The sequence below is a fragment of the Aspergillus sclerotioniger genome (assembly GCF_003184525.1).
Source record: "Aspergillus sclerotioniger CBS 115572 chromosome Unknown BO94scaffold_4, whole genome shotgun sequence".
NCBI classification, from domain to species: domain Eukaryota; kingdom Fungi; phylum Ascomycota; class Eurotiomycetes; order Eurotiales; family Aspergillaceae; genus Aspergillus; species Aspergillus sclerotioniger.
The window spans coordinates 486,868-511,675 of record NW_020290994.1 but is presented as its reverse complement, the minus strand read 5'-3'; the positions used below and the strand labels follow the sequence as shown (position 1 = coordinate 511,675).

General features: G+C 52.3%; 8 protein-coding genes across 8 annotated transcripts; 4 read left to right on the top strand and 4 right to left on the bottom strand.

Moving 5' to 3' along the window:
• Positions 1 to 1,055: 1,055 nt before the first annotated feature.
• On the top strand, positions 1,056 to 1,604 carry BO94DRAFT_581934 (uncharacterized protein; the record flags this gene model as incomplete). The annotated part of the gene is made up of 2 exons (XM_025615442.1): positions 1,056 to 1,405; positions 1,517 to 1,604. 2 exons carry the CDS (start codon positions 1,056 to 1,058, stop codon positions 1,602 to 1,604), a joined length of 438 nt encoding a protein of 145 aa, XP_025471302.1.
• A 2,290-nt stretch (positions 1,605 to 3,894) lies between these two features.
• On the top strand, positions 3,895 to 5,127 carry BO94DRAFT_509103 (uncharacterized protein). Its single transcript, XM_025609689.1, has 2 exons — positions 3,895 to 4,324; positions 4,385 to 5,127. Exons 1-2 carry the CDS (start codon positions 3,944 to 3,946, stop codon positions 5,120 to 5,122), a joined length of 1,119 nt encoding a protein of 372 aa, XP_025471301.1. The 5' UTR covers positions 3,895 to 3,943; the 3' UTR covers positions 5,123 to 5,127.
• Positions 5,128 to 5,641: 514 nt separating this feature from the next.
• BO94DRAFT_563164 (putative NRPS-like enzyme) lies at positions 5,642 to 9,475 on the top strand (the record flags this gene model as incomplete). Its single annotated transcript, XM_025614337.1, has 5 exons — positions 5,642 to 5,660; positions 6,143 to 6,429; positions 6,489 to 6,762; positions 6,834 to 9,031; positions 9,086 to 9,475. The coding sequence occupies 5 exons, from the start codon at positions 5,642 to 5,644 to the stop codon at positions 9,473 to 9,475; spliced, it is 3,168 nt and encodes a 1,055-aa protein (XP_025471300.1).
• Positions 9,476 to 9,619: 144 nt separating this feature from the next.
• BO94DRAFT_531502 (nitroreductase family protein) lies at positions 9,620 to 10,579 on the bottom strand (the record flags this gene model as incomplete). Its single annotated transcript, XM_025610910.1, has 2 exons — positions 9,620 to 10,201; positions 10,273 to 10,579. Coding segments are annotated over 2 exons (628 nt in total), but the record flags the coding sequence as incomplete, so codon positions are not given.
• Positions 10,580 to 11,203: 624 nt separating this feature from the next.
• On the bottom strand, positions 11,204 to 12,701 carry BO94DRAFT_531501 (uncharacterized protein). Its single transcript, XM_025610909.1, has one exon. It carries the CDS (start codon positions 12,231 to 12,233, stop codon positions 11,304 to 11,306), a length of 930 nt encoding a protein of 309 aa, XP_025471298.1. The 5' UTR covers positions 12,234 to 12,701; the 3' UTR covers positions 11,204 to 11,303.
• A 1,007-nt stretch (positions 12,702 to 13,708) lies between these two features.
• Positions 13,709 to 20,906, bottom strand: BO94DRAFT_531500 (putative polyketide synthase). Its single transcript, XM_025610908.1, has one exon. The coding sequence runs from the start codon at positions 20,790 to 20,792 to the stop codon at positions 13,833 to 13,835; it is 6,960 nt and encodes a 2,319-aa protein (XP_025471297.1). The 5' UTR covers positions 20,793 to 20,906; the 3' UTR covers positions 13,709 to 13,832.
• A 698-nt stretch (positions 20,907 to 21,604) lies between these two features.
• BO94DRAFT_563160 (FAD-dependent oxidoreductase) lies at positions 21,605 to 22,995 on the top strand (the record flags this gene model as incomplete). Its single annotated transcript, XM_025614336.1, has 2 exons — positions 21,605 to 22,333; positions 22,384 to 22,995. The coding sequence occupies 2 exons, from the start codon at positions 21,605 to 21,607 to the stop codon at positions 22,993 to 22,995; spliced, it is 1,341 nt and encodes a 446-aa protein (XP_025471296.1).
• A 708-nt stretch (positions 22,996 to 23,703) lies between these two features.
• On the bottom strand, positions 23,704 to 24,788 carry BO94DRAFT_531499 (nuclear transport factor 2 family protein). The gene has a single exon (XM_025610907.1). It carries the CDS (start codon positions 24,355 to 24,357, stop codon positions 23,872 to 23,874), a length of 486 nt encoding a protein of 161 aa, XP_025471295.1. The 5' UTR covers positions 24,358 to 24,788; the 3' UTR covers positions 23,704 to 23,871.
• Positions 24,789 to 24,808: the final 20 nt, after the last annotated feature.

Genomic DNA, 24,808 nt, shown 5'->3' with positions numbered 1-24,808 from the left:
CCATCTGTGCCGAGAGCCTACAGTATTACGGCAGTCGGAATCCGAAGAGTGAATTGGAGTTAACTCTCCCATGTAGAGCTGCAACTACTTGGCCGCTAAGGCTTATTTCGGCTCATTTCAGGCGTGCCATCTCCCGCATGAAACCATCCATGAGGGGTAGTGGGCTGATCTGGTTTCGAGGTCATCTTGGTTCTGCAGGGCCTCGTATCAAAGCACACCCTGCCAATTTGGCTGCAGGCACAGCCCCTCTCGTTACGGTCCAAAGGCCCATGACGCGCTAGGAAATGATTAAATGCGGTGAGTTACCGCAAAGATCTGATTAGTGAGGTTAATATGTAGCGGGTTGTTGAAAGTGCTGTTTGGTTACACAGGTGACTCCAAGTCAAAACATTTCAGGGTCAACTGCCAATCAGAGGCCTTTCTCGCGTTGTACGAGCTGTCACTCAGTGCACTAAGCTTACACAGATCGTGGCCATGCAAGCAAAGGATTTTGCCAATTATGCATTTCACTTCCGGGTGACAGTTCCGTTATGATCTGTCCACCCTTGCAGCTAACGGGGAGATATCTCTTTCAGTCTGTGGTGAAGTTCTGTTAACTTCTACCACAGTCTCTATCAGTCAACTCAATTTACTTACCGCGAACCAAAATGGCAGCCAAAAAGACAATTCTTATCATGGGCTGCAGCGATGATGGCATCGGCTCTGGCCTAACCCTGACCTTCCAGCAGCGAGGTTTCCATGTCTTTGCAACCGCTCGCAATCCAGAAAGAATGGCCAATGGTCTAGATAGCTTTCTCATGCCAACTGCAAGCGCAGAATATCCCTCTATGCCCTAAAACCTATTTACTAGACATGCTACTGCACGTTTGTCAGAGTAAACTGAAGTAGCGCTTACATCAGCCTTGTCCTCTTGATGTCGTACAGCAAGGATACATTCTCTCCGATACATAAAGGTCGTGATCTCCGACATCCCAGCTCCACGTATCTGGCATTCCCTGTCAAACAAGCAACAATGCTAGAATTCTTTATTCTTTACGTCCTCACCCCGTAGGCCCATGCCTAACCTCCCCAATCTCACTGCAGCGAACTCGCCAGCCTATTACCAGGAAAGGTCTTTCTCCCATCCACCGAGGCCTACGCATTTTCAGCAAGCTCATACTACGCAAGAGAAGCAGCGCCATCCCATTTGCATCGTCATTCCTTCCTCCGCCAACGATGTAGCCACAGCAGTCAAAAGTCTAGCTGAGCTATCCAATTCGACCTTTGCCATCCGATCCGGCGGCCACTCATCCGCTGCTGGTGCTGCTAATACCGACAACGGCGTCACAATCAACGTGCAGCAGCTGAAAACCATCCAACTAACCAGGAACGACACAGTCATATCCGTCGGTGGCGGCGCCTCATGGTAAGATGTGTACGATGTTCTTGTCCCCCGCGGCTTCGCCTGCGACAACATCGTGAACATGCAGGTCGTGCTTGCCTCTGGCGCAATCATCAACGCCAACGCCACGCACAGCTCCGACCTCTTCGCGGCACTCAAGGGCGGACAGAACAGCTTCGGGGTCGTTACGCGCTTCGACATGGCCATCTTTGCACAGGATTGATTACTGGGGCGGTGCAATCCAATATCCCGAGTCCGCGCACAGCTCCACGCATTCCCAGCATTCAAAACACCACCGCTAGATCCACACGCAGAAATCGAGCAGAGCCTTTAAACCAATGCCTCGAACCCCGAGAACACATACTTCAGCTCGAATAATCTCTTCTACATCAGACCTGTTGTCGATCCTGCTGCGCTGCGTGTGTTCACTGGGATTCAATCACAAAGTTTCAATTCGATGCGCGTATCGAATCTATCGGATTTTACAAGAGAGTTGTCGGCTTTTCAGCCGGTTGGTCGTTAGTATGTTTCCTCCTTCTAGTCTCGTTTTGTCTCTGTGTTAGATTGAATCAAGATGTGATAACTCAGCACCAGTACTATCTACGCAACGACAACAGTCTGCCTATCTGAGGCAGTTCTCCCTCATCCATGCTTTCTGATGATCCTTTACTCGAGACCAAGCACATGTCACTGACCTGCTTGCATCACCCACATTTCAAGCCCTACCCCCATCATCCCAACCTCACGCAATATCCTTAGCTTCGCAGCCGAGTCCCACCCGGAGGGCTCGCTAGTCCTCGTCCTTGTCTCTAATTCTTGGTCAGACTGGAGAGATTCAGAGGACCTGCGTAATGCTACCCGCGCGCTTATGGGGGATATGAACTCTCTGACGAACCGCGAGGGTCTGGGTGAGAAATTTATTTACATGAATTATGCTGATGCGTGGCAGGATGTCATTGGGGGGTATGGAGAGGAGAGTCTCCGGGAGCTTGAACGCGTGGCAAGTGTATGATCCGAGGGGAGTATTTCAGGAGAAGGTCCCCGGGGGGTTTAAGTTGTTTCGAGAGGACAGATAGCATTTATAGATTTTTAACTCCGCCTACCATGTTAGGCAAGGCTGACCTATCATAGCTGGCAGGATACTCACCGCTCTGGCGCTATTTGCCTGAGGCCAAGTATTTATTCATGCCATAGGCCACGATACAATTTATACCTCACACTGCCACATAGTCTCGATGGCTATAGAGTCTCTTCGTGGCCATTTCTATTGATTGAATAGAACATTTGGATGGCGCTTAGGAAGATCTCCAGAGAGCTCCTCCACACATTTCATATACATCAGGTACAATACTGTACATACTACATAGGTCAGAATGGGGGAAAAAAAAACAAAAAAACAAAAACAAAAAACAAAGCCTAGTATATATGCCCACGGAATGTGGACAACACAGCCGTCCATTCACCCAGTGAGATCTAAATTATACATCAAATAAAATAAAGAACAAGAAAATGTATTGATTCCAAATGACATACTACATTATTCATATGCATTACTACATGAGTGCATCATCAAAGGAAGGTATGTAAGCATGTCAGATCTAACAAGAATGATCAAAGCAAAGATAAGATCGATGCTTCAATGTTTTACATCTACCAGACCACCCGAAAAAGGCAGACCATGGTCTATTCTTGTACTGACCTGAACAATGTATAAATCCACTCGGAACACCCTGACAAACATGGGGAATTACCTTTTTTCGAGTCAAGCAGTGATATCACCTTCATGCTCGTTACAAATAATGGCCCATTTGTACTTGATCACATCTGACACCACACAAAAGAGACGACAAGTGGAACCCCGCCATGTTGATCTCTGTCCCGTCTGTCAATCACCGAACCTCCACTCCAGCTGGAGCCGTCCTATAAATCCTCATTCTATAATAATAGGTACAACACCCGCGCGTCCTCCAGCAAAGCGATTAGCGCCAAGTATTATCCGGAGTATTTTTTCCGCCCACACACACCGTGGCATGACAGTGACACTGTAACTGAAACCCCTTCAGCCACAGTGGGGAATGTATCCCCGCTAAGGCGGGATAATAGTGGGCCTTCGAGAAACGATCGGCAACTTAGTCTGCTTTTAGGTTCGATTTCTCATGCAGACACCCGCTTTCCATGCTGCAGTATGATCGTACTGGGGAGGCTGATATCTTGATTTTCACTATCTAATGTACATGGCTTCAAAATCCGATGGTCTCCAGTTTTCCAAGTATGGAAACCAGACGAATTGGAGAAGTCTGACACAAGGAAGTGCCCTACTCCATCTAGATGAAGCTAAGTAGGGCTGATCTCCTAATAGTCAGTGGACACCACCAGCTAACTAACATCTTGGCAACAAAGGTCTTGTCTTGAGCCAAGAATCCGTTTTATTGATGACTTACACCGCTCATATTGTTTTGTTTACGCTAACCGATCGATTCTTTCTTATCATCACCTCCCCTCCCCTCCCTCAACTTATCTTCTTTCATCTACCCCAGAAGAAAACACCACAATCACACCAAAATGGGCTGGTTCCCAAGCGGCCTCGAAGAAGACTCCACCAAATGGCGCTTCGACATCATCCCCCTGCTGGCGGTGATCGGCAGCTCCGCAATCCAAAAACACATGCAAGCCATCACCGCCTCTCCGTTTGCCATTTTCCCGCGATTAATGCCCGCTCCTGAATCGCTCCTCGATACCGATCGCCCAACACGTCCGCCCTCCGTTAAAGATGTCAAAATCGTCGGTGTGAACTCCGGCATCGAACTAGACGAATTGAACTTCTTCGCCAATCTGATCCACAATGTCGAAGATATGGAGAAATATGAATTCCGGGTGTATCGGATCAGCTACGCGATGAGGGATACCGAGGATGGATTGGAGGGGAAAATCGCATCCCCACCAGTGAAAGGGATGATGCAAGGTCATCGATCGCACAGACATCGTGTACCGATTAAACTGAAGACGTTTTGTTGGTTGAATTTCGTCACTCTAGTATCGATTCTCATCACCGTTGGGCTGTATATCTGGGCCGGGTGTATTCATGATGGTACGGCGTTGGTCGGTCTAGCTACCATGTCTTGTTCGACCAGTGTGGCGAGTTTATCCTCGCGGTGGTATCCCCGACTCAGTGGTCGGACGTCACAGGCGGAGGTTCCCAGTGGGGATATCATTATTCGGACGCGCGCGGGGGCGTTTATTCTCGTCTATGGAGATGATAATGTCATTCGGGAGCTTTATGAAGGGATGGAGGATTGTGAGTATATGTATAAGGGGAAGAAGCATCACAGGTTGTTAGGCACGAGTACGGTGTTGCTCATGGCTTCGATTATTCTTCTGAGTAATTGTGGGTCGGTTATGCAGATTGCTATCGGTGTTGCTTATATTATTTTGAATAGCCTGTATTGGCTGTTGGCATTGTTGGTTGAGCCTCGTGATTTGTGGGATATGAGCAGGTATAATATTGAGTTTGTCGAGGGACGCCCGGGTGAGACCTATACGGAGACGTTGTGGTCTGTGATTAATATGTCCGGGAGTATTGATTGGGTCGCGAATGGCGAATTCTTGCCCTCTACGCCGGCTTGGGATCAGTGGTTGCAGGAGGCAAAGGAGAATATTGGGAAGGACTGGGATCCGGTTAGACGGAAGGATGAGTTGATGAATCCGGGGTTGGCGTATCATAATGGGAGATGGTTTGATTAAGATAGAATATGATGAGAACAAAATTTAGTACATTATGGGGAGGTAGTTATGAAACTATAGAAATTGAAGAAACGTGAATTTATGTACCCTAATTTGATGCCTCTGCTATAGCATCGTATGTGTAATTCACTGGCAGCTTCATTCATCTCATCCACTCAGCCGTATCTAAACCACATGTCAGATGCTAATTTGGGGATGAGCATTTATTAAGTTACGACTTTATACGTGAACAACACCAAGCCACGATAGCTAGGGGGGTATGTTTGTTATTGCGCTGGGAGTGGTTCCGTAATCTTCCGTCACTATTTATTCACTTCTGTAGTCGTGACCCTTTCTCACACCATATATCACTCCATCATTAGGAAGTATGGAAATTAAGCAAGAGCTATATGCTGTGTTTATTAGACTCCCAGGCAGGCTTTTCTCGGAATATGTAGCTCTATCTCAATGATAAAAAAGGAGATGGTGAATCCGCTGAAGGACGTACAAGGCGGCGAAATCTGGCAGAAAATCAGCAATATGGCAGCTATCGTCCACCGTAGGGTTTTGCGGGGAGGCTAACGTAACCCTTTATGTATGAAAAGCCCCTGATAGATGTGACGGCACTACTATTCCGTATTTTTGCTACATAAAACATCGGAATCACGGCCCGGCCCGAAGAGCTTTGTCCCGGCGGCTCCAAGTATCGCTCTTTTATGCACCAGTTCTGGAGCACAAACATCCAACTCTAGTAATCGCCACCCAGAACGAAAAACGCGGATGCCGGCACCAAGCTCATCTGTAGGCGAAGCGCTTCGCTGATGAGAAAATCGAGACTGTGGGACGTGCCGTTGACATAAGCAGGCACAAAGAGACACAAGCATATTCAGTATGCCCCTGCCCCGCGTCTTACTTGCTCGCTTTCTGGATATAAAGGGACTTCAGCTGAAACTATACATTTGACAAATAGCATGCATGTCGTAATATAAGACATCACACCTTGCCTAACATCACACAAAAATATGACCATCTTCACTGAAGCTGCCACAGTGGCAGGCAGCCCTCCTCGCAGACTCCTCGCAGCTCATGTTGATGCGGTTGCAGTCACAAATCCGACTCGACTATTCGGCTTGAAACCGAATGGCACGCACGCTGCGGCCGGCTTTCGAGAAGTGACCTTTGAGGACTTGAGCCGTGCGGTGAACGTGATGGCATGGTGGTTAAAGAAGCATCTAGACGAATCAAACAATGAAACCATTGCATACCTAGGCAACAACGATATCCGCTACATTGTTCTCATGCTGGCTTCCCACAAGACCATGTATACAGTGCGTGTGGCAGTCTCATTTGAATTTCTGCCTGGTTGGCAACAGCTGATTATGTGTAGCTCTTTCTCCCCTCGACTCGTTTGCCAAACGATGCATACGATCATGTCTTCCATGCAACCCAGACAGCACGGTTACTTTTCAGTCAGGAGAAGCAACAACTGGTCTCGCGATTAACCGGTCTCAGCAAGGCTATCCCCTCCCTGGAAGTGCCCAGCGTTGCGGAACTGTTTAGTGACCATGACCCGACAGGGTTGCTTCATTTTCCTTGGACTCCTTCATTCGAAGAAATGGAAAATAGGGTTGCTTTTTCTATCCACAGTTCTGGAACGACAGGTACGATGCGAGAAGCTACAATACATCAAGTAATACCTGAATAAACCGCTGATGAACCCGTTCTTCTTCAGGTATGCCCAAACCAGTATACCTGACCCATGGCTTCTTAGGTACTCTGGACTACTGCGCGTTTATTCCTCGGCCAGAAGGCCGCTCCTTGGCTTTCTTCAACGATCTAGCCTCAACCGATCCGAAGACCAAGGACCTAACCCTCTCCGTCACGCCATATTTCCATGTGATGGGTCTCGTGTCATTCTTCGAATCCATCTTCCACAACATTCCCTTCGTGGCTAGCCCCGATCAGCCACTGTCTGTTAATTTCTTGATTGACATTCTTAGCCACACACGCCCGACCGTCACTATCCTGCCCCCCTGCATCCTGGAAGACATGAGTCAGTCAGACGAAGCTCTGACATGCCTCAGCCAGCTCAAGTTTGTTTGTTATGGAGGGGCTCCCCTAGCCCCAGAAGTCGGAACCAAGCTGAGCCAGTACACCCAGCTGCGAACCACAATCGGGTCCACCGAAATGGGTTTGATCAGCTCGCTCGTGCCGCAAAAGAAGGAGGATTGGGGGTTCTTTGAATGGAATCCGACCTATCAGGTCGATATGCAGGCCATTGGAGATGCATTGTACGAGTTGGTCCTCCCCCGAGTGGAGAATTCCCGTGTCATGCATGGGATCTTCCACACATATCCCGACGTCAAGGAATACCGGTCCAGGGATCTGTATGTACGACACCCTCACAACCCGAACCTGTGGCGGTATCATGGACGATTGGACGATGTGATTGTACTCAGCAACGGAGAGAAGCTGAATCCCATCTCGGCTGAGAAAGTGGTGGAGGGCCATCCGTCTGTGCATCGCGCGTTAGTTATTGGCCAACGCCGGTTTCAGACGTGTTTGCTCATTGAGCCGTCTTTAGATCTGGCCATCGACGAGCCGACCTTCATCGCGACCATCTGGCCCCTGGTCCAGACTGCGAATCAAACTCTTCCGGACTATGGGCAAATCATGAAACATATGATTCGACTCGCTTCCCCCGACAAGCCGTTTCAACTGACTCCAAAGGGGACAACCCAGAGATACGCTGTCAATCTGGCCTACTCAAGAGAAATTGACGCAATCTATGCCGCGCAGGATGAACAAGTAGGAGTGAGGCTACCGGTGGAGATGGAGTACGAAAACTTGCGCAGCTATTTGCAAAGCATCCTCTCGTCGCTCACTAGCCGGTCGGAGATAATCAAGGACAGCGACGACCTTGATACGCTGGGTCTCGATTCAATGCGCGTGATCCAACTCAGCAGGATCCTGCGAAGCTCGGTCAAAGCGTATAACGGAGCGTTGGATATCGAAAGGCTCAACGTACAGGGTATCTATGCCCATCCCACAATGGGAAGATTAGCGAATCTCCTTCAGCAAGTGCTTCAACAAAAGAGAGTCTCTATCCCGGTCGTGCCCCGCGCCGAGACAATTACCCAGCTGATCAGCAAGTACACGGATGATCTTCCACTTCGTTCCCCAATTGCCTGCAATCTTCCCGAGCGCTCGACAGTCATCCTGACCGGCTCTACCGGTTCTCTTGGAAGCTACCTTCTCTACGGCTTACTATGCGATGCGCAGATCGCCAAGGTCTACTGTCTCAACCGGACAGAAGATGCAGCGGAGCGTCAATCGACCGGTTTCACCCAGAAGGGCCTCGACACTTCTCTGCTGGCTGATAAAAACAAGGTGGAATTCCTTCATACATCCTTCGGCAAAAGACATCTTGGCCTCAAGGATGATATGTACCACCGATTACTACACTCCGTAGATATGGTCATCCACAACGCATGGAAAGTCAATTTCAATCACCCAGTCTCATCGTTTGAAGACCCCCACATTCAAAGCGTTCGCCAGTTCATCAACTTCAGTCTCGAAAGCCGCTATAACGCCCACATTGCATTTATCTCCTCCATCAGCACAGTCGCTGCCTGGAAGTCCTCCGCAGACGAGTCCACGGTTCCGGAGATTCCAATGGAGACCGTAGATTCCGCTCTGGAGCAAGGCTATGGCGAATCCAAATATATAGGCGAGAGAATATGTATAGAGGCGTCCCGGAGATCGGATGTGTCAACGAGTGTCCTACGGGTAGGACAGATCGCAGGCCCTGATAGCCAGCTGGGGTTGTGGAATCCGCATGAATGGCTTCCAGTCCTTGTGAAAACATCTGTTTCCATGCGCAAAATTCCCCGGGATCTGGGAAGTTTCGTGGTCGATTGGGTGGCTGTGGTAGGTCGCCTCTATGTTATGAATGATGGGTAGACACTAACGTGTCGCAAATAGGACGCCCTGGCAAGAATCACTCTCGAAATCCTGCACCACCGTCATCGAGAAGCCACATCGGCTCCTCGACACGCTGTCTTCCATCTCACCAATCCAAGCCGGGTTCCATGGTATAGTCTCATTCCGGCCATCCAGGAACGGTACCCGGTGGAAGAAGTATCGCTTACGGACTGGGTTGACGCGCTAGGATCCGAGCAGGATTCCTCTTCGGATGACCTTGTCGACAAACCGGCTCTCAAGCTTTTGAATTTCTATAACGGCATGGCTGATGGCACCGACTCTCCGATTCTAAGTGTCGAGAGGTCGAAGGAAGCCAGTCCAGCCATGGCGTCTCTTGAACCGGTTTCTGTGGCTCAGATGGCTAATTGGTTAAATCAGTGGGAGTTTTGATGTATATTATATCTCAGTGGGGTATTGGGTGTTCCAACCTCATTTGAAATACCGTCGAGGTTAAAGTAGAACATCGCGGTGTAGCCTACACCTCGATGTGTATTTAAACAACTCGATTTAATAAAATCTGACTATCAAATCCACAGCCATGGTAATAAACCTTTAGTATTACTACATAGGAAGTTGTTACCTACAAATCCTTCGACCCCGACAACCACACTCACTCAGCTATATTCAACAACACCTACCAACACCTCCACTACAGAACCCCACCCATCCCTGCCCTGCTTTAACCACTTCAAACAACCATTACTCATATATCATGCATTGCATATCATCATCTGCCCCGGAGTTTATATCTCTCTCATAATCCAACACGACTCATCCCCATTCATTACAACCAACTCACAAAACCCTCAACGTCTCCTCAATCGGCAACTTCCCCGGCACCTCCGGCCTCTCCGCCCGCTCATCCCCATAATTCAAATGCCCCTTTAACTTATAATCCTCCGGCACGCCCGCCCACTTCTTAATCGCCGCCTCCAACGGCGGCATCACATTCATATGCTGCAGATTCGCCCCCACACCCTCGAGCTCCAACGCCGTCCACACCAAAATCTGATGAATCCCTTGCGCATGATCCCCCCATTCCCCGAACATATGGCCCGTGGCTTTGTGCGTCTCGGCTGCTTCTTTGGTTGTTTGGGTACGTTCCCAGAAAAGTACCTACAACACATTAGCCAATTTATCCATGTATCATGAGGAAAAGTTAAGGCGATGTGATATGGTGTACATACAGACCCATAAGCCCCCCAATGCCCCCTAAACATCGGGCCCAACTTCTCCCACAACTCCGGGTTAATCGATGTAAGTATCGGCTCGGCCTGCTGCAGGATGATATCCCAGAGCTGTTTGTGTTTCTCGCCAAAGGCGAGGGAGATCCGCACCGGTTGCGTGTTGTAGGATGATGGCGCGAAGGAAAGTACCTTGCTGATGATTTCTTGCACTCGGGCGTCGGACACTTTGGAGGTGGAGGCTAGGTTGTGCACGCTGCGTCGGGAGGCGGCGGCTTCGAGCCAGGAGTCGGTTGTTGGGGTGGGCATTTTGGTTTTTGTTTTGGTATTGGTTTTGGGGATGGGGATAGATTGGGGTGAGAGGTGGGTGTTGAGATGGTAATATTAATATAGGGGGTATAGTACGCTAGCTAGGGTGATATGTATTAGCGGCTTACGGGGGTCCGGGGGCTGTGATTGGGTATTGGGTTTGGTGGGTTGGGTTTGCGGGAGGTAGGAAACTCCGTCGTGGAAAGGTTTCTCCGGGGGGGTGGATGGGTGGAGTTGGTGCGAGGGGGGGAAAGGGTTATAGGTGGGGATTATTTGCATTGTTGATCGTCGGAAATGTGGATAATGGGGATTGTCGTCTTCCATGTTTTGTTGTTTGGAGTTGGCAAACTTTGAATTAAGCTGGTAGGGTGTAGAGGGCGTGGTTAGCGTAACGGCTCGGTTGAATCAAAATACGCCTCCTACTAGGCTTATCGGCTGAACAGAATATCGTAAATAGCAAAACAGTGAATTGTGATGATTAGTGGATGGGTCATTTATTGGGTGGTTTTGTGAATGAAACCATGTGTAAAAATAACATGTCTCCTTGTATAAAGTAACAGTCTACCGCTCAATGTTAAAGGCATCAAATCCACAGCCTTGTATTTGTATATCTGATTTAAGTGAATTTGTTCGTATTGGAGGCAATCGCTTCAATTATATTCGAGTATCTGTGCTGCTAAAAATCAATGTCGATCTATCATTTCTATACCATCTCTCTTCCCCTTTTATGCCGTCCCATAACTATGCGTTGTAAACACGCTAATCCTTTGCATCGAGAACCTGTCCTCGACTGGTCTTATATATGGGTTCTTTCTAAACATCCCACTATCCAACCTCGTCACTAGTGATGGCATCCCTGTATCCCGTGCCACTTTGTGAATCTCTTGAACGATCATCTCGACATCTCGGCTCTTGATCGGCATGCGATGATCGCCCTCCCATTCGACAAGCGTAGCCTCTAACGGATCGCAATACTCCCTCAGCAGGTCTCGATGGCGGTCCAAACCAGGGTCCTTCAGCCCGTGCACATGTATCGTAGGGAGGCGCAACACATGCTCATCAGATCCCAGAGTCAACCAGGCTGGAGCAGGATGTGTGAACGGGGTAGCAGCATCAACCAAGCCACGCGGCATGGGGATATCAGGCATAAGCCAGACCAGCGGCCCTTGACCAGCAAGGAGAACCGCGAACCGGAAGCTAGTCATCCCCGGGCACCTCTGCTGCCGATAAAGTATGCTAGCTGCCACCTTTGCGCCCTGGCTAAACCCTAATATGCCCACCCAGTCCCCCGTGGCGCCCTTGGCATCGTCAGCAGCCATGGCCAGCGCAAGAGCGGCATCAATCCTTGCAGCAACATCCCGTGACGTCCATACTCCAGGCATGCGGTGGTCACGGAGCCAGATCCGGAAAGGCCCGTAGTCTTTGTAGACGGAAGTTACATCCGGCCCGGGTTCGAGGCTGGTGAATGGAGCTTGTGCGTAGACGAGACGGAATGATCGTCCGAGGCGTTTCTCGAGAACTCGGCATTGCATACGGAAGATATTGGCGTTGGTGCCTCCGCCGTGGAGACAGAGAATGCGTGATAGGTGCATTGTTGCTGTGTCGTTTGTGTTGAGGTATCCGGTACCGGCGGACTTGGAAGTCTGGCCGACCATGATGTGCTGTCGCATAGAAACGGTTTGGTTTAGTGGGATAATACTGATATTTTGACTCACTCAGACTCCGCTGTGGGACTGGGAGGGAGCGACGTTTTATCATGCCACATGGCATTTAGAGCCTTGATAACGGTGCATCCAGCCGCTTGCATGCAATCCTGCGGGCCATGTTATCTCCGCTGGGTGGTGAGCTGGAGTTATGATAGTCCGTATGTATCAGCTTGCTGTTGCACGCTGACGTTACTTGACCAATGATTTGACTTTCGTCCAATGTAGCACATAAGATAAAATGCAGAATGATCAATCTTGAGGTGAATGGGGTGAATAATCGGAGGGGGTGCCAAAGATTGTAGTGCATTTCCTGGTGATCTGTGATGTCATGAGATGCGTACGATGCGTGAGACGATGGATGGCGTGGAGGAAGCCACAGACAGGGAGAAATGAAGTGATGACGGAAGGTCACGGGACCACTGATACAGCGATTGCTACTGTTGCAGTACTGTCTGTCGGATGGGTTGACAGGTCGGTATTGGCCAACGAGCTAGCGGATAGGTTGATAGGTCGAGAGTAGTATGTAGGCAGATATGGGGGTAGGCCCTTTATGATAGTGTGAGTCCCACAAAAACAGATCAATAAAGTTCTAAAATCCACTACCTATAGAGATATGCGGACAAAACCATGTTCAGAGATCCAGTCTACTCTGCCGTTCATGTCCTTTCGGGGCTGTATCCTGTATAGATATAGTGCATACCCTCGTGCTTGTCTTGAGATAGATGATGGACAAAACATCACAGCGCATGAATAATGCAATTGGTTTATTCTTTTATCAACATTTATCCTCCGTCCTGTAAATAGACCCCTCTGTAGTCTTCGAGACGCCCTTGGCAACAGGTAGCTCAACGTACCTTCCACTTCTATATAGATTTCCCATAACAAAGTTAGAAATCTTGAAACTTCGGAATGACTCTCAAATCGTTTATTCTATATCTTGGTACAAGGTACTACTGATACAGTTCATTGATCAATCCTAATGATATACCAATTTCATCCAGATTTAAGCTGAAAAGAACAGGCGCTAGTCTGCTTTTCTTCACTTCGATAAATTGTAGTTTCAACATGTCCAACTCAAAAAATATAAGGCAATAGAGTATGGATAAGACCATCAATTTGTAATAATATCATCCAAAGCGGTAAAAAATGACAGAATGTTTCTGAAACCTTTGTATAAAAACTGTATCGAAAAACGACAGTCATGTGGAGGAGCGGTCAGTCGGCCTTCCACCGACGCTTCTCACAACCTCTCACAACCTCCGATCATCGACCGAAATCAATCCGCCAGATGTCAATGTACAACCCTTGATGGCGAAGCCTGCTCTGAAGGGAAGATTCTCAGCGCTGTGCAGCCAGCTGCTCCCCTGCGCAGTCAGAGACCGCCTACGTACCGCACCGTCTGATGGGAATAGCATTCTGGAAACGCACGTCAGGTGAAGGTCAGCCAGCCGACTGAAGCCCCGTGGTATTCTCTATAAACACGTTCTATGCTAATACAACATTAATCAAATGAGAACAGCACAATTCATGAAAGAACCAAATGAGTGATTAATGAAGAAACCCCATCGCCTTCCAAGACGACACATAGGACCGCACCACCTCCGCACTCACCGGCCCCTCCGCCGCCATGGTTTGGGAATGCTCGCTTGATCGTTGTGTGTCCAAAACAATGCCACCACAAGCCATGCGCTCAAAGTGCCCCTCGAGGAAGCCGAGGGCAAGAGCAGCCGGGTTCTCAGCCGGGGAGAGAGACGATTGGCGAACCCGTCGAGTCCACTCTTCGAAGGGAACGATGCCCTGGGGAGGAATATCCAGCGCAGCCGCCAGAACCATCGACATTTCCTTCCACGGCTGGCCAACAGGGTTGTCGACGTGATAGACTGGGTACGCCTCGGTCGCATCATCGCGGCGGTCGATATTCAACAGGTCGACCATGACGCGCGCGGATTTATCCACCGGCAGCCAATGCAGCACACCTCCCAGATCGGGCAGTGCCTTGAGGGCCTGAGCGCTTTTCACCACGAAGGCAAAATGCTCGACAGGGTTCCAGAAGCCACTGGTGGTTGATCCGGAGATCTGGCCAGGCCGCGCCACCATGGCCCGGAAGAGACGCGGGTGACGGCGGAGCGTCTCCGTGAGCATGCGCTCGCATACCCATTTGCCCTCGTTGTAGCCACTAGGCATCACCGCAGCCATTGCCATGGGCTGCTCGAGCACGTGGGACTCGGCAGAGAAGCCGGTCACGCCGATCGAGGAGATGAATTGAAATCCGACCCTGCGCGGCTCGATGCCGGTTGCCATGTCGTGTGCCAGATTTAGCAAGTTCCGCATCACCTTGATCTGGGGCTCAAAGGCTTTGAGTGGCCGCGTGGCGCTCATGGGCCATGCGTTGTGGATGATGTGGGTGCCGCACTGAGCCAGCCAGGTGTACTCCTGGTCTGATAGACCGAGCCGTGGCTTGGAGGTGTCGGTGCCGTATACCCGCAACTTCTCGCGTGCGGCTTGAGACAGCTCGATGCCTCGAGAAGATAGCGCCTCGGCCTGTCGCTTGTCGGCGGGGACGTCACTAATAGGGCGGTTTATGCAAACGACAGTTGCGACATCCGGCCGCTCGGCAAGGGCTTGCACAATGTGCGACCCCAGGCTACCTGAAGCGCCAGTCACGACAACCACCGCTCCGGCACTGGGACGGGTGCTGATCGAACCCTTCGCTGCAGCCTCAAGGGCGGCCGACTCCCAGCCGGTCGTGTAGGCTGCCACTAGGCGTAGTGCCTCGGCTTCACGGGCTGCTACATCACCCCGATTAATTACCTTCGCCGCTGGGACAGGTGACTTACTCACCGAATCCTGACTCTTGCTGCTAAAGTCCGAGGCGTCATCCGGAGTGGAGATATCAGAGGTTGTGTCTTCATCCTCCGAGTCTGAGAACACATCATCGCCCTCCGTGTCATTCTCTTCTTCCACATTCTTCCCATCTCCAGCCCTCGCCAAAGCATTCGACACGCATGCAACAAACTCGCGAAGACTGGTGGCGACCATCGTCTCGTTGCGGTCAAGTGTGCAATGGAAGGTATTCTCGATCTCGCGCGCCAGCTCCATGCCCATCAACGAATCAATACCCAGGTCCGCCATCTCGCTGTCGAGGCTCATCTCGCTGGCCTCAATCCCGGAAACGCTGGCGACCACATCGCGCACCTCATTTGTGATGTCGCGCGGCCCACTAGCCGGCTTCGCCTTTTTGATTGTGGTCTTTTTGGTCTTCGGGCGGGATTGGGCCGGCGCCGGTTTGAAGTCTGTTGGAGCGGCATTGACTGGCTGGTCAACGCTGCCAGCAGGTCGGGCAGATGACGGCAGAGACGCGGCGGTGCTTCTGACAAATGACTTATCAGTGGTCACCCGCGCCAGGATCTTGCTCATGGTTGCCTTGGGAATGCGGACGTATTTCAGACCCAGGATGACCTCGGCCAGGGCACCCGTCGAGGCATCGAAGATGAAGACATCCGTCACATAGGCCTTTTCGTTCTGGCGCGCGTGGAGAGCGAGCACGTGCCAGACACTGGGGCCATTCTCTTGGCCATCAGTAACAGTCTGAACCTTGGGCGAGCGCATCACGAGCTCAAGACCTGTGGCAACAAACATATCGCTCGTGGGGATATCCGTCAACAGATTGACGTACATTCCCGCCACTTGGCCGTACGAGTCGGCCTTAGGGACATCAAGCCAGGTGTCACCTGTGTGGCGCTTGTGCACTACACCCGCGCTCTCGCCGCAGTCACGGCCCACCACAGACCGCACGCCGTGGTACACGGAGCCGAAGTCGACCACTTCCTCAAAGGCTCGGTACACGTTACGGCCTTGGAGTGCCTCCACACCCTCATCGTTCGGTCCCAACGCCAGAACGGCTTGGCACTGCGCGTAATTGACCACGCGCTCCCAGCGTCCGAATTCTTGAAGAACGGCCGGGTCGGATGGCGAGCGCATGTCGATGCGGCCCTCGGCGTGCTTGTCATCGGCAGAGGAAGCGCTGACGCTGTGGATGGTCCAGGACCACTCGGTTTCGGCTTTGTTGAGCGGCTCGAGGTCGATGTAGTATTCGCGGGTCGAGTCGGCACAGATCGGCGAATGGCTGAGCATATCGCGCACGATCGGCAAGAAGCCATTCGGTCTCCATTCCGGATTCAGGCTGAAAAGAGTCTCGATGGCCATGTCGATCTCCAGCGTGGCTGGAGCAATGGGTGCCGTCTTCGCGATAACGTGGGTCGCGAACAGACGCTGGTACTTGTCCGAGGCCGTGTTGATACGGAACCGAGCGACCTTGGCCTTCTTCTTGGTGCTGGCAGTCTTGTGATCCTGGAAGCCGACAAAAGTCCATAGATCCAGGGTCTTCGGGTCGACTTGTGCTTGCTGTGCCGATCCCGCCGCCAGCAGCAGGCCATTACTTGCGGTCATGTTTTGGGCGACCTTGAGAGCCTGCTCGATAGGCGACTTGAGCTCGAGCCAATGGCGCGTCTTCTCGAACTGGTACGGCGGCAGGAGGAGCTGCGCATACTCGCCCGTCTGTACCCGGTGGTGGGCCCAGAAAGACACACGTAGGCCCTGTTTCCACAGATCGACCGTGGCATCGGTGAGCCTGTCAATGCCCTTCTTGGTGTTGGTGATCGACACGGATTGAAAATGGAGCGAATCCGAATGCATCGCCGCCGTTTGAGCTAGTGCGCGTGATGCCATGACGGTGATGGTCGAATTGGAACCTGCCTCCAAGAAGATGGCCTGAGGGTGCTTCTTTGCGAGCCGTTGGACGGCGTGATTGAAGAAGACCGGCTGGCGCATATGGGATCCAACAAAGGTCCAGTCCAGTCGGGCTGGGTCGCCATGCTTGGTGGCACGCTCGATCGGAATGACGAACTCGTGGAATGTCACTTCTTTGCCGACCTCCCCAAGGCGGTCGACGATGTTATCGACCAGTGCTGAATGGAAAGCATTGGTGACGTTGAGGCGTTTACTCTTGACGCCCTCCACCGCGCTGCCCTTTCCAGCCAACGTGGCAGCAAATGCGTCGATGGCTGATGTCGATCCGGCGACCGTGAAGCTGCGAGGACCGTTATAGCAGGCGATGGCCGCTGATCCGTCAGATCCGAGGTTCGACTCCTTCAGGAGGTCATGGACAATTGCTTCGTCAGCCTCGATGGCCATCATGGCGCCCGAATCAGGTCCCCAAGCGCTCTGCACCAGCCTAGCCCGACCCGCAATCATTTTGACGGTGTCTTCCAGACTCAGCACGCCCGCGACACATAGTGCTGTAATCTCACCAAAGCTGTGGCCCACAACGGATACTACCTTGTCGGCGAGTCCACAGTCGATCCAACTCTTGGCCGAGGCATACTGCATCGCAAAGAGCGCGGTCTGGAGCTTGACTACGTCCTGATAAGGCTCGGAGGAGAAAATATCGGGGTAGATACTGTCGAGGCCTTGAGATTTGATGGCAGCATCGCAGTTATCCAAATGCTGCCGCAACACTGCTGCACCTTCGTATACGGCGCGATCGAGGCCAACGAAGGTCGAAACCTGGCCTCCAAAGCACAGAACGACAGGCCGCTCCGGCTTCACTGGTGCAATGCCGACGGTCGTAGCGGTGTCCTTGGTGGCCGCGGCTGCCTTCGCAAGCTTGTCCTGTAGCTCTTCCAATGAACTGCAACTGAAGATCAACCCTTGAGGCAAGCCGGGGTTGGATTGCCATTTCATGTTGAACGATACATCCGCGAGCTTAGCTTGACCATCTTCGGGTCCAGCGTGTGAGCGGAGATAGGGAGCGAGCGCGGCGCTGTATTCCGCAATGCTGCGGACATCCAGGCCCGAGATCCAGAAGGGCAATCGAGACGACGATCCGGCCACGAAGGGTTTGGAAGGCTTGTGAGCCGAGTGAGCCACCACCACACTCGAATTGGATCCGCAGGCACCGTAGTTGTTGATCAGAGCCAGCTTCCGGTCCCCTGGCCAGGACCGCAACGACGTGACCACCTCCATGTTGTCGGACGGCTGCGCATGGATATAGGGATTCATGCTCTTGAAACTCGCTTGGGGAGGTATGAAATTGCCTCGCATCATCAGAAGCACCTTGATGAGGGATACCAGACCGGACGCGCCTTCAGTATGGCCGACATGGCCCTTGGCTGAGCCAACGGGTAGCACTGTATCACGCCGAGAACCACCCACCGCGTTACGAATGCTTTCCCACTCAGCGGGGTCCCCGACGGGGGTGCCAGTGCCATGACACTCGACCAGCGAAATGTCCCGGGGGTCGACGCGAGCTTTGCAGATCACCTGGTTGAAGAGGGTCGATAGTGAAGGGACGTTGGGTACAAACAGTGGCGTGGTGTTGAGGTTCTGATTGATCCCCGTCGAGCGGATGGTTCCCAGGATCTGGTTACCGTCGGCTACAGCGGTTGACAGCTTCTTCAGGAAGACGTAGGCGATGCCGTCACCGCGGCAGTAACCATCGGCATCCGAGTCGAAGGGCTTACACTGGCCCGTCGGGCTGATGAAGCTGCCGGCGGCGAGGTTTTGGGTCCATTGCAGGTTGGTCAAGACATTGACGCCACCGCAGAGCGCTGCCGGAACTTCGCCGGACAGCAGATCCCGGCAGGCCATGTGAAGGGCCGTCGTCGATGACGAGCATGCAGTATCAAACGTCAACGATGGTCCCGTCCATCCGAAGTAATGCGACACTCTGCCGGGGATGAAGCTTCTGAGCTCGCCTGTGCCCGTGAAGGCGCTGGTCGGGTGGCAGTGGATGTTGACATCGTACTCGTACGAGCAGAGGCCGACGTAAACACCAATGTGCTTGCGTCTTTCCTGCTCCGCCGGGCTGACCGTGGCCATCTCGTTAAAATAGCCGGACTGTTCGAGCGCCTGGTAAGCAGCTTCCAGCGACAGGCGGCCCTGCGGGTCGATCGCCATCGATTCGCGCGGGCTCTTCTTGAAGAACTTGTGATCGAAAGCGTCCGCGTCGCGCATGAAATTACCATACCACTTCCGGTCGGGGTCGGCATTATTGTCGCGGAACAACATGTCAGGTGTCATCCGCTCGCGTGTGATGACCTCGTGCTGCGACTCGCCGGTTTTGAGCATCTGTTCAAACTTTTCCAGGTCCTGGCCGCCCGCCACCTTGAGAGACATGCCCACGATGGCAACCACGTCTTCGAAATCGTCTTCTGGCTGAACACTGGGTGTCGTCGGTTCTGCGATCTGAACTGGTTCGATCACTGGGTCATTCTTTGGCCTTTCTTGGGGCGGGGGCACAATTGACTTGTTGATGTCCTCCTCGACATCCTCGAAGTGCACTTGCTTGGAACCGAAGGCGCGCAAAATGGTGGGCGGCAGAGGGCGGTCGAGTCCAAAGGCAATGAGGGAGGTGTCCTCTTTGTTCGCCGCCAACTTCGACACGGTGCTGGTCCAGTTCAACTGATTTGCCAGGATCGAGCGCAGCACCATCGCCACCAAATCCACTTCTTCCCCAGATACTTGTTTCCCCTCGGGGTGGTCGAGGTAAGTGGGCAAGGCCAGCTGGGCTGCATCAGGAAACTTCAACTCCGGCATCGAATGGCACACTTCGATCAAGGCTTCAGTGTGGCGGGATCGCTCGGCCGTGGGGGTGTGCAGCTGGCCCTTGAAGGCCAGGGGAATGGCCGTGACGCCAGCGGCCCGAAGCTGCCGAACCACCTTGGGCGCCAGGCGCTCCGACGCCGTCACGGTAGCTCGGGACTCGTCAAAGAGGACCGAGATGTAGGCATCTGGAGCCAATTTCGAGACGATACGCGTTAGATCCTCGCCTTGCTTGGCGGTTCTCCATGCGGTAGCCAAGGAGACGGACCGGCCTTTCCCGACTCCCTTGGTCCACTCCTCGGTGGCTCCCACCAGGGCCGCCATCAGCGCCCCGATGCGTAATGCGGCGGCACCGTACCTTTCAAATTCCTGTCGGTTGCGGGAACTGGCGACGGCGACGGCGGCGATCATGCCAGCACAGAACCCCACGGTCTCGACCTTGTTGCTTCCTCCAGGCTGGTGTTGCTGCTGCTGCTTCACCAGCTCTGCCTGTAGATCTCCCACCTCTTGTTTAGTGGGGCGGTTGAATCGAAACTCCAGATAGCGCCAGTACTGATCGAGCTGAATGGCAACCATCACAACTCCGATCCACAGGTCTGGGATCTCCTCGTCGGGGGCCAGCGACTCCACGGAAGCTGGGCCATGTCGAAACCACGACTCGAGATCGGCCATCAGACGAGCACCCTGCATTGCGCTGGCCAGTTCGGGGATCTTTTCGGTCACGACTTCCCAGTACCTTGGCAAGCCGGCCAAGGTCTGCAGTATCCATGATCCATTTGGTCCGTCCACGATCTGGCGGACCTGTTTCTCCAACGAGTTTTTGCTTTGTGGCCCAATGTGTCCTCCGAAAATAAAGCTCGTCGCTTCACGGATGTTGGATGTGGTAGGTAGAGCGGAGAGAGTCATTGTTGCGGCGTGGTGTGAGGGGCGACTATTAAAAACGAGAAACAATAGTGCACGATTGAGCGTCCAGTCGCGTGGGCTATTAATCTAATAAGGAAAGGATGTGAGATCGTAAAGAGGGGATGTATGATTGTGGAATTGTGTCTGTCTTCTCTTTTTTTAAATAACGGCCATGCTGTCGTCGGCTATCTGGTCCAACCTGGTGAGAATCATCTCTAGGGCCTAGACGTCTTACCGCGAGAACTTTTGTGCCGAAGGAATACGGCTTACAGCAGCGGTCTGCTATCGGGACTTCGGAACAAAATAACCGCGACGAACGGAATTTCGAAGCTGGATGAAAGGTTGGCCGTCTGACATGCAGGGAACAGCTGCAGTGTCTCAACGATGCCAAACACGTGGTAAGCACATGGCAAGCACATGGAGTCTTTCCGACGCGTGGGTACCGGACTGACCACATGGCCGCAGCAAGTGTCAGCTTCTCAAGCTTGGCGGGTTGGTGGTGAGAAAGTCCAGGGGAATTGAAAGTCCGGGTTTAGGGTTGGAGCGGGCTCCGCCTCACGGATCCCCGATGCACATCCGTCATGCCACCACCTGTCTTGGCCCTCGACCAGGTTACCTTTTCCATATATATAAAGATATTGAAATGGATTGTGGTGTTAATACGATTTAAGCTAATCAAAGAGATTTCACGATACCGTGTTTATTGTATCGCTTTTCCGAGCTTTTCTGAATCATTTGGCAAATTCCTCATCCGGTCTGCTGCACTACAATCCACCTTACAAAAGCACTGACACACTACATCGATTCACATCGCCATGGCGAGCAACCACATCAACGGCAATGGTGTTGCCCCCTCTCTGGAGGTAGCCGTGGTAGGCGGCGGAATCATCGGTGTAATGACCGCCATCGGCCTCCATCGCCGGGGCATCAACGCCACCATCTACGAGCGTGCACCCACCTGGCACGAAGTCAGCGCCGGATTTGCCTTTACAGGCGCCGCCCGTGTATGGATGGAACAGATCGACCCCGCTCTCGTCGAGCTCTTAGGCAGCATCAGCCAGAAGACCGACGCCAGCACCAGCAACGCCTACTGGAACGGCTTCCACCCACGCACCCGCGAGGATGCCGAGGATGAGACCAAGTCACTGCTCTTCCGGACACCAACCAACAACCTCAGCTTCTGGGGCTGCGTGCGATCGCAGTTCCTGCAGGGCATGGCGGCCATGCTGCCAGAAGGATCGGCCAAATTCGGGAAACAACTCGTGAGCTACGACGATGACTATGAGAGTGGCAAGGTTATTCTACACTTCGACGACGGCACCACTGCCCAAGCCGATGTCTTGCTTGGCTGTGACGGCATCCATTCGGTTACTCGAAAGGTTCTGTTGGGTGCTGACCATCCGGCCAGTCGCGCGGGCTTCAGTCACACCGTCACCTACCGCACTATGGTCCCGATCGACGTGGGCATCGCCGCCCTGGGGAAGAAGGTCGCCAAGAGCGCGTGTAATCACTTGGGTCCGAATGCAGATTTGCTCGTGTATCCGGTTCGTATATACCTTACTCCGTGCATACTGGTTGCTAATAACGCGAATAGGTCATGTCCGGGACCCTCCTCAACATCGCCGTGTTCGCCTACGAGGAGCCAGAATTCCCCGACCCCGTCAAGATGACCATTCCCGTCGACCGGAGCGAAATCGAAAAACTCTTCAAGGGCTGGAGTCCTCAAGTGGCTGACATCTGGAAGCTCTATCCGGAGAAGGTAGTCAAATGGGGGATCTTCGATCTGGAAGATAACCCCCCGCCGACGTATGCGCGCGGCCGGGCCTGTCTCGTCGGCGATGCCGCACACGCCAGCACCCCGTACTTGGGCGTGGGCGCTTGTACCGGTGTAGAGGACGCGCTGGTAATCTGCACACTGTTGGAGTCGGTGCAGCAGAAGGCGCTTGGCGGGGCGGCGTTGAGAGATGCGCTGACCGGATCGTTACAGACGTATAGTCAGGCACGGTTGGAGCGGGGGAGATGGATTCATCATCATTCGCGCCAGATGGGCCAGATGTATCATTGGCGGTATGGGCCGACCGGACGGGACCCGGAGCGGATGAAGAAGACGCTGGAGAAGAATTGGTCGACGGTGGTGAACTATGATGTTTGGGGGCCGTTGGACCCGGAGTTGAGAGAGTTGGCGGAAAAGAGGTTGAAGGCTTAGTCAACTGCCATGATTTTTATGTTGTTTAGTAATTCAGCTCTGGGAATCTACGTTAATATTCATCCCTCGAATACTTTTACTTGTTTTAAGACTTGATGTAGCTTTTACTATGAGATTAAGCGCTCTAGACCCCCTTGGTGAACATTATTGCGAAACATCAATCACGGTATGTTAAGCCAAAAGTTGCTCCGGATTTGGGGCTCTAATCTCGGCGGAAAGAAAAGACAGCAGCAGAAATGTATTTTATGTCCTTCCACGAGTTCTTTTGATAATCCTGTAATAAAACGTAGAACTCAGTTTTTATCCGGGAAATTATCAATGTATGTATCTGTTGATAATATGTACAGGATCAAGTCTGGATTTCCTATCCCTCCGGAGTTACCTTGAGATCCCGATCCCGCGGACCCTACCGTACTCTACCGTGCAAGAATCAGAGGTATCCCACGTACGTTGGTAATTTACGACGCGGCTAGGCCTATAGCAGGTGGTATATTCTGGTCCTTGTTTGATTTTTCTCTATGTCAGTGGCCATGGATATCGTATCTCGATTAAATATATTATTTTGTGCTGCGGGAAAAGTGTGTAAATTTAAGGTGGGAACAAATATATATTACTCGGATGGGGTCCTGGTGGGAACTCACGAAACGAATTGAACAATTTTAAGACAAAAAGATGTATGGGATGCTCATTGCTATCTTTCTGATGATCCTACAAATACAGTCGATTACAATTGAGGGTTCATATCTTTGATAAGTGTAGTTAAATTCAGACAACGAAATCGCAGACATCTATATTCTGTCCCGAACTATAAACCCAACAAATGTAACCAAATCCTCCAAGCACGATAGATACATATTAATCCATTCCACTAATCCCTCACTGAGGCGGCTTCATAATCGACCGATCTCCCGTCGACCAAATATGCGTCGACTTCATCTTATTCAACTTCCAGAAGCCCTCCTCCACTTTCACCGCATCACACGCATAGAAAGCCCCCGTGACAAACTTCGTCGAATCGGGCTCATATCCCTTCCCCACGACACAATGCACCGCCTGAGCCACAAACGTCACCCGGCCAGTGGTTTCCGTGTCGACACTGACTCGCATGTTACTGAGGTAGTGGATGGTGTCGACCCGGTTGCTGACATTCACCCAGACCTTGTTCAAGAGCTCGTCGTAGCCATCGCACACCTTGAAGGCAATGTCGGTGTAGACGTCCGGGGTGACGCTGGACTCGAGCAGCTCTTCGCTGGATTGGTCAATGGAGGAGAAGGCGCGGTAGCAGGCGTCGGCGATGGCGTCGCGGTCGCTGAGAGGGGGACCGGCCAGTTTGGCGGGGAGGGGGGTGCCGTTTTGGACCATGATTGGTTTGCTTTGGTGGGGATGTGGAAGAGAGGATGGTATCGATGGTAGTGAGGAGGGTTGAGGAGTTGATGGGGATGATGGTGGTTGGGATAGCTGGGTACATCCATCTAGTAGATATAGGATGGTCGGTCGGGTCGGGCGGGAGTATAGGTACCTACCAGGCGGCTAGCCGACCCGCCCGTCGTCGGATTGTTGTCCCGCGGCCGGACAATCCATTCCCTCCGACACCTCCATCTGCAATCCCTTCTTGACTTGGAGCAATGTCCTCCGGACTAGATTCCTCATGGCTCTTGGAGTTGGCCCAGATCTCCCTCACAGCCGACCTGGCATCAGCCGGGGGAACATTTCTGACGCGGACTTATAATTCCCCCACCGTCAGCCGGGATGGTTTCAGCGGGGGCCCTGGGCGATCCTTCGCTAAATCGATGCCTCGTTAGTGCTGATCAGG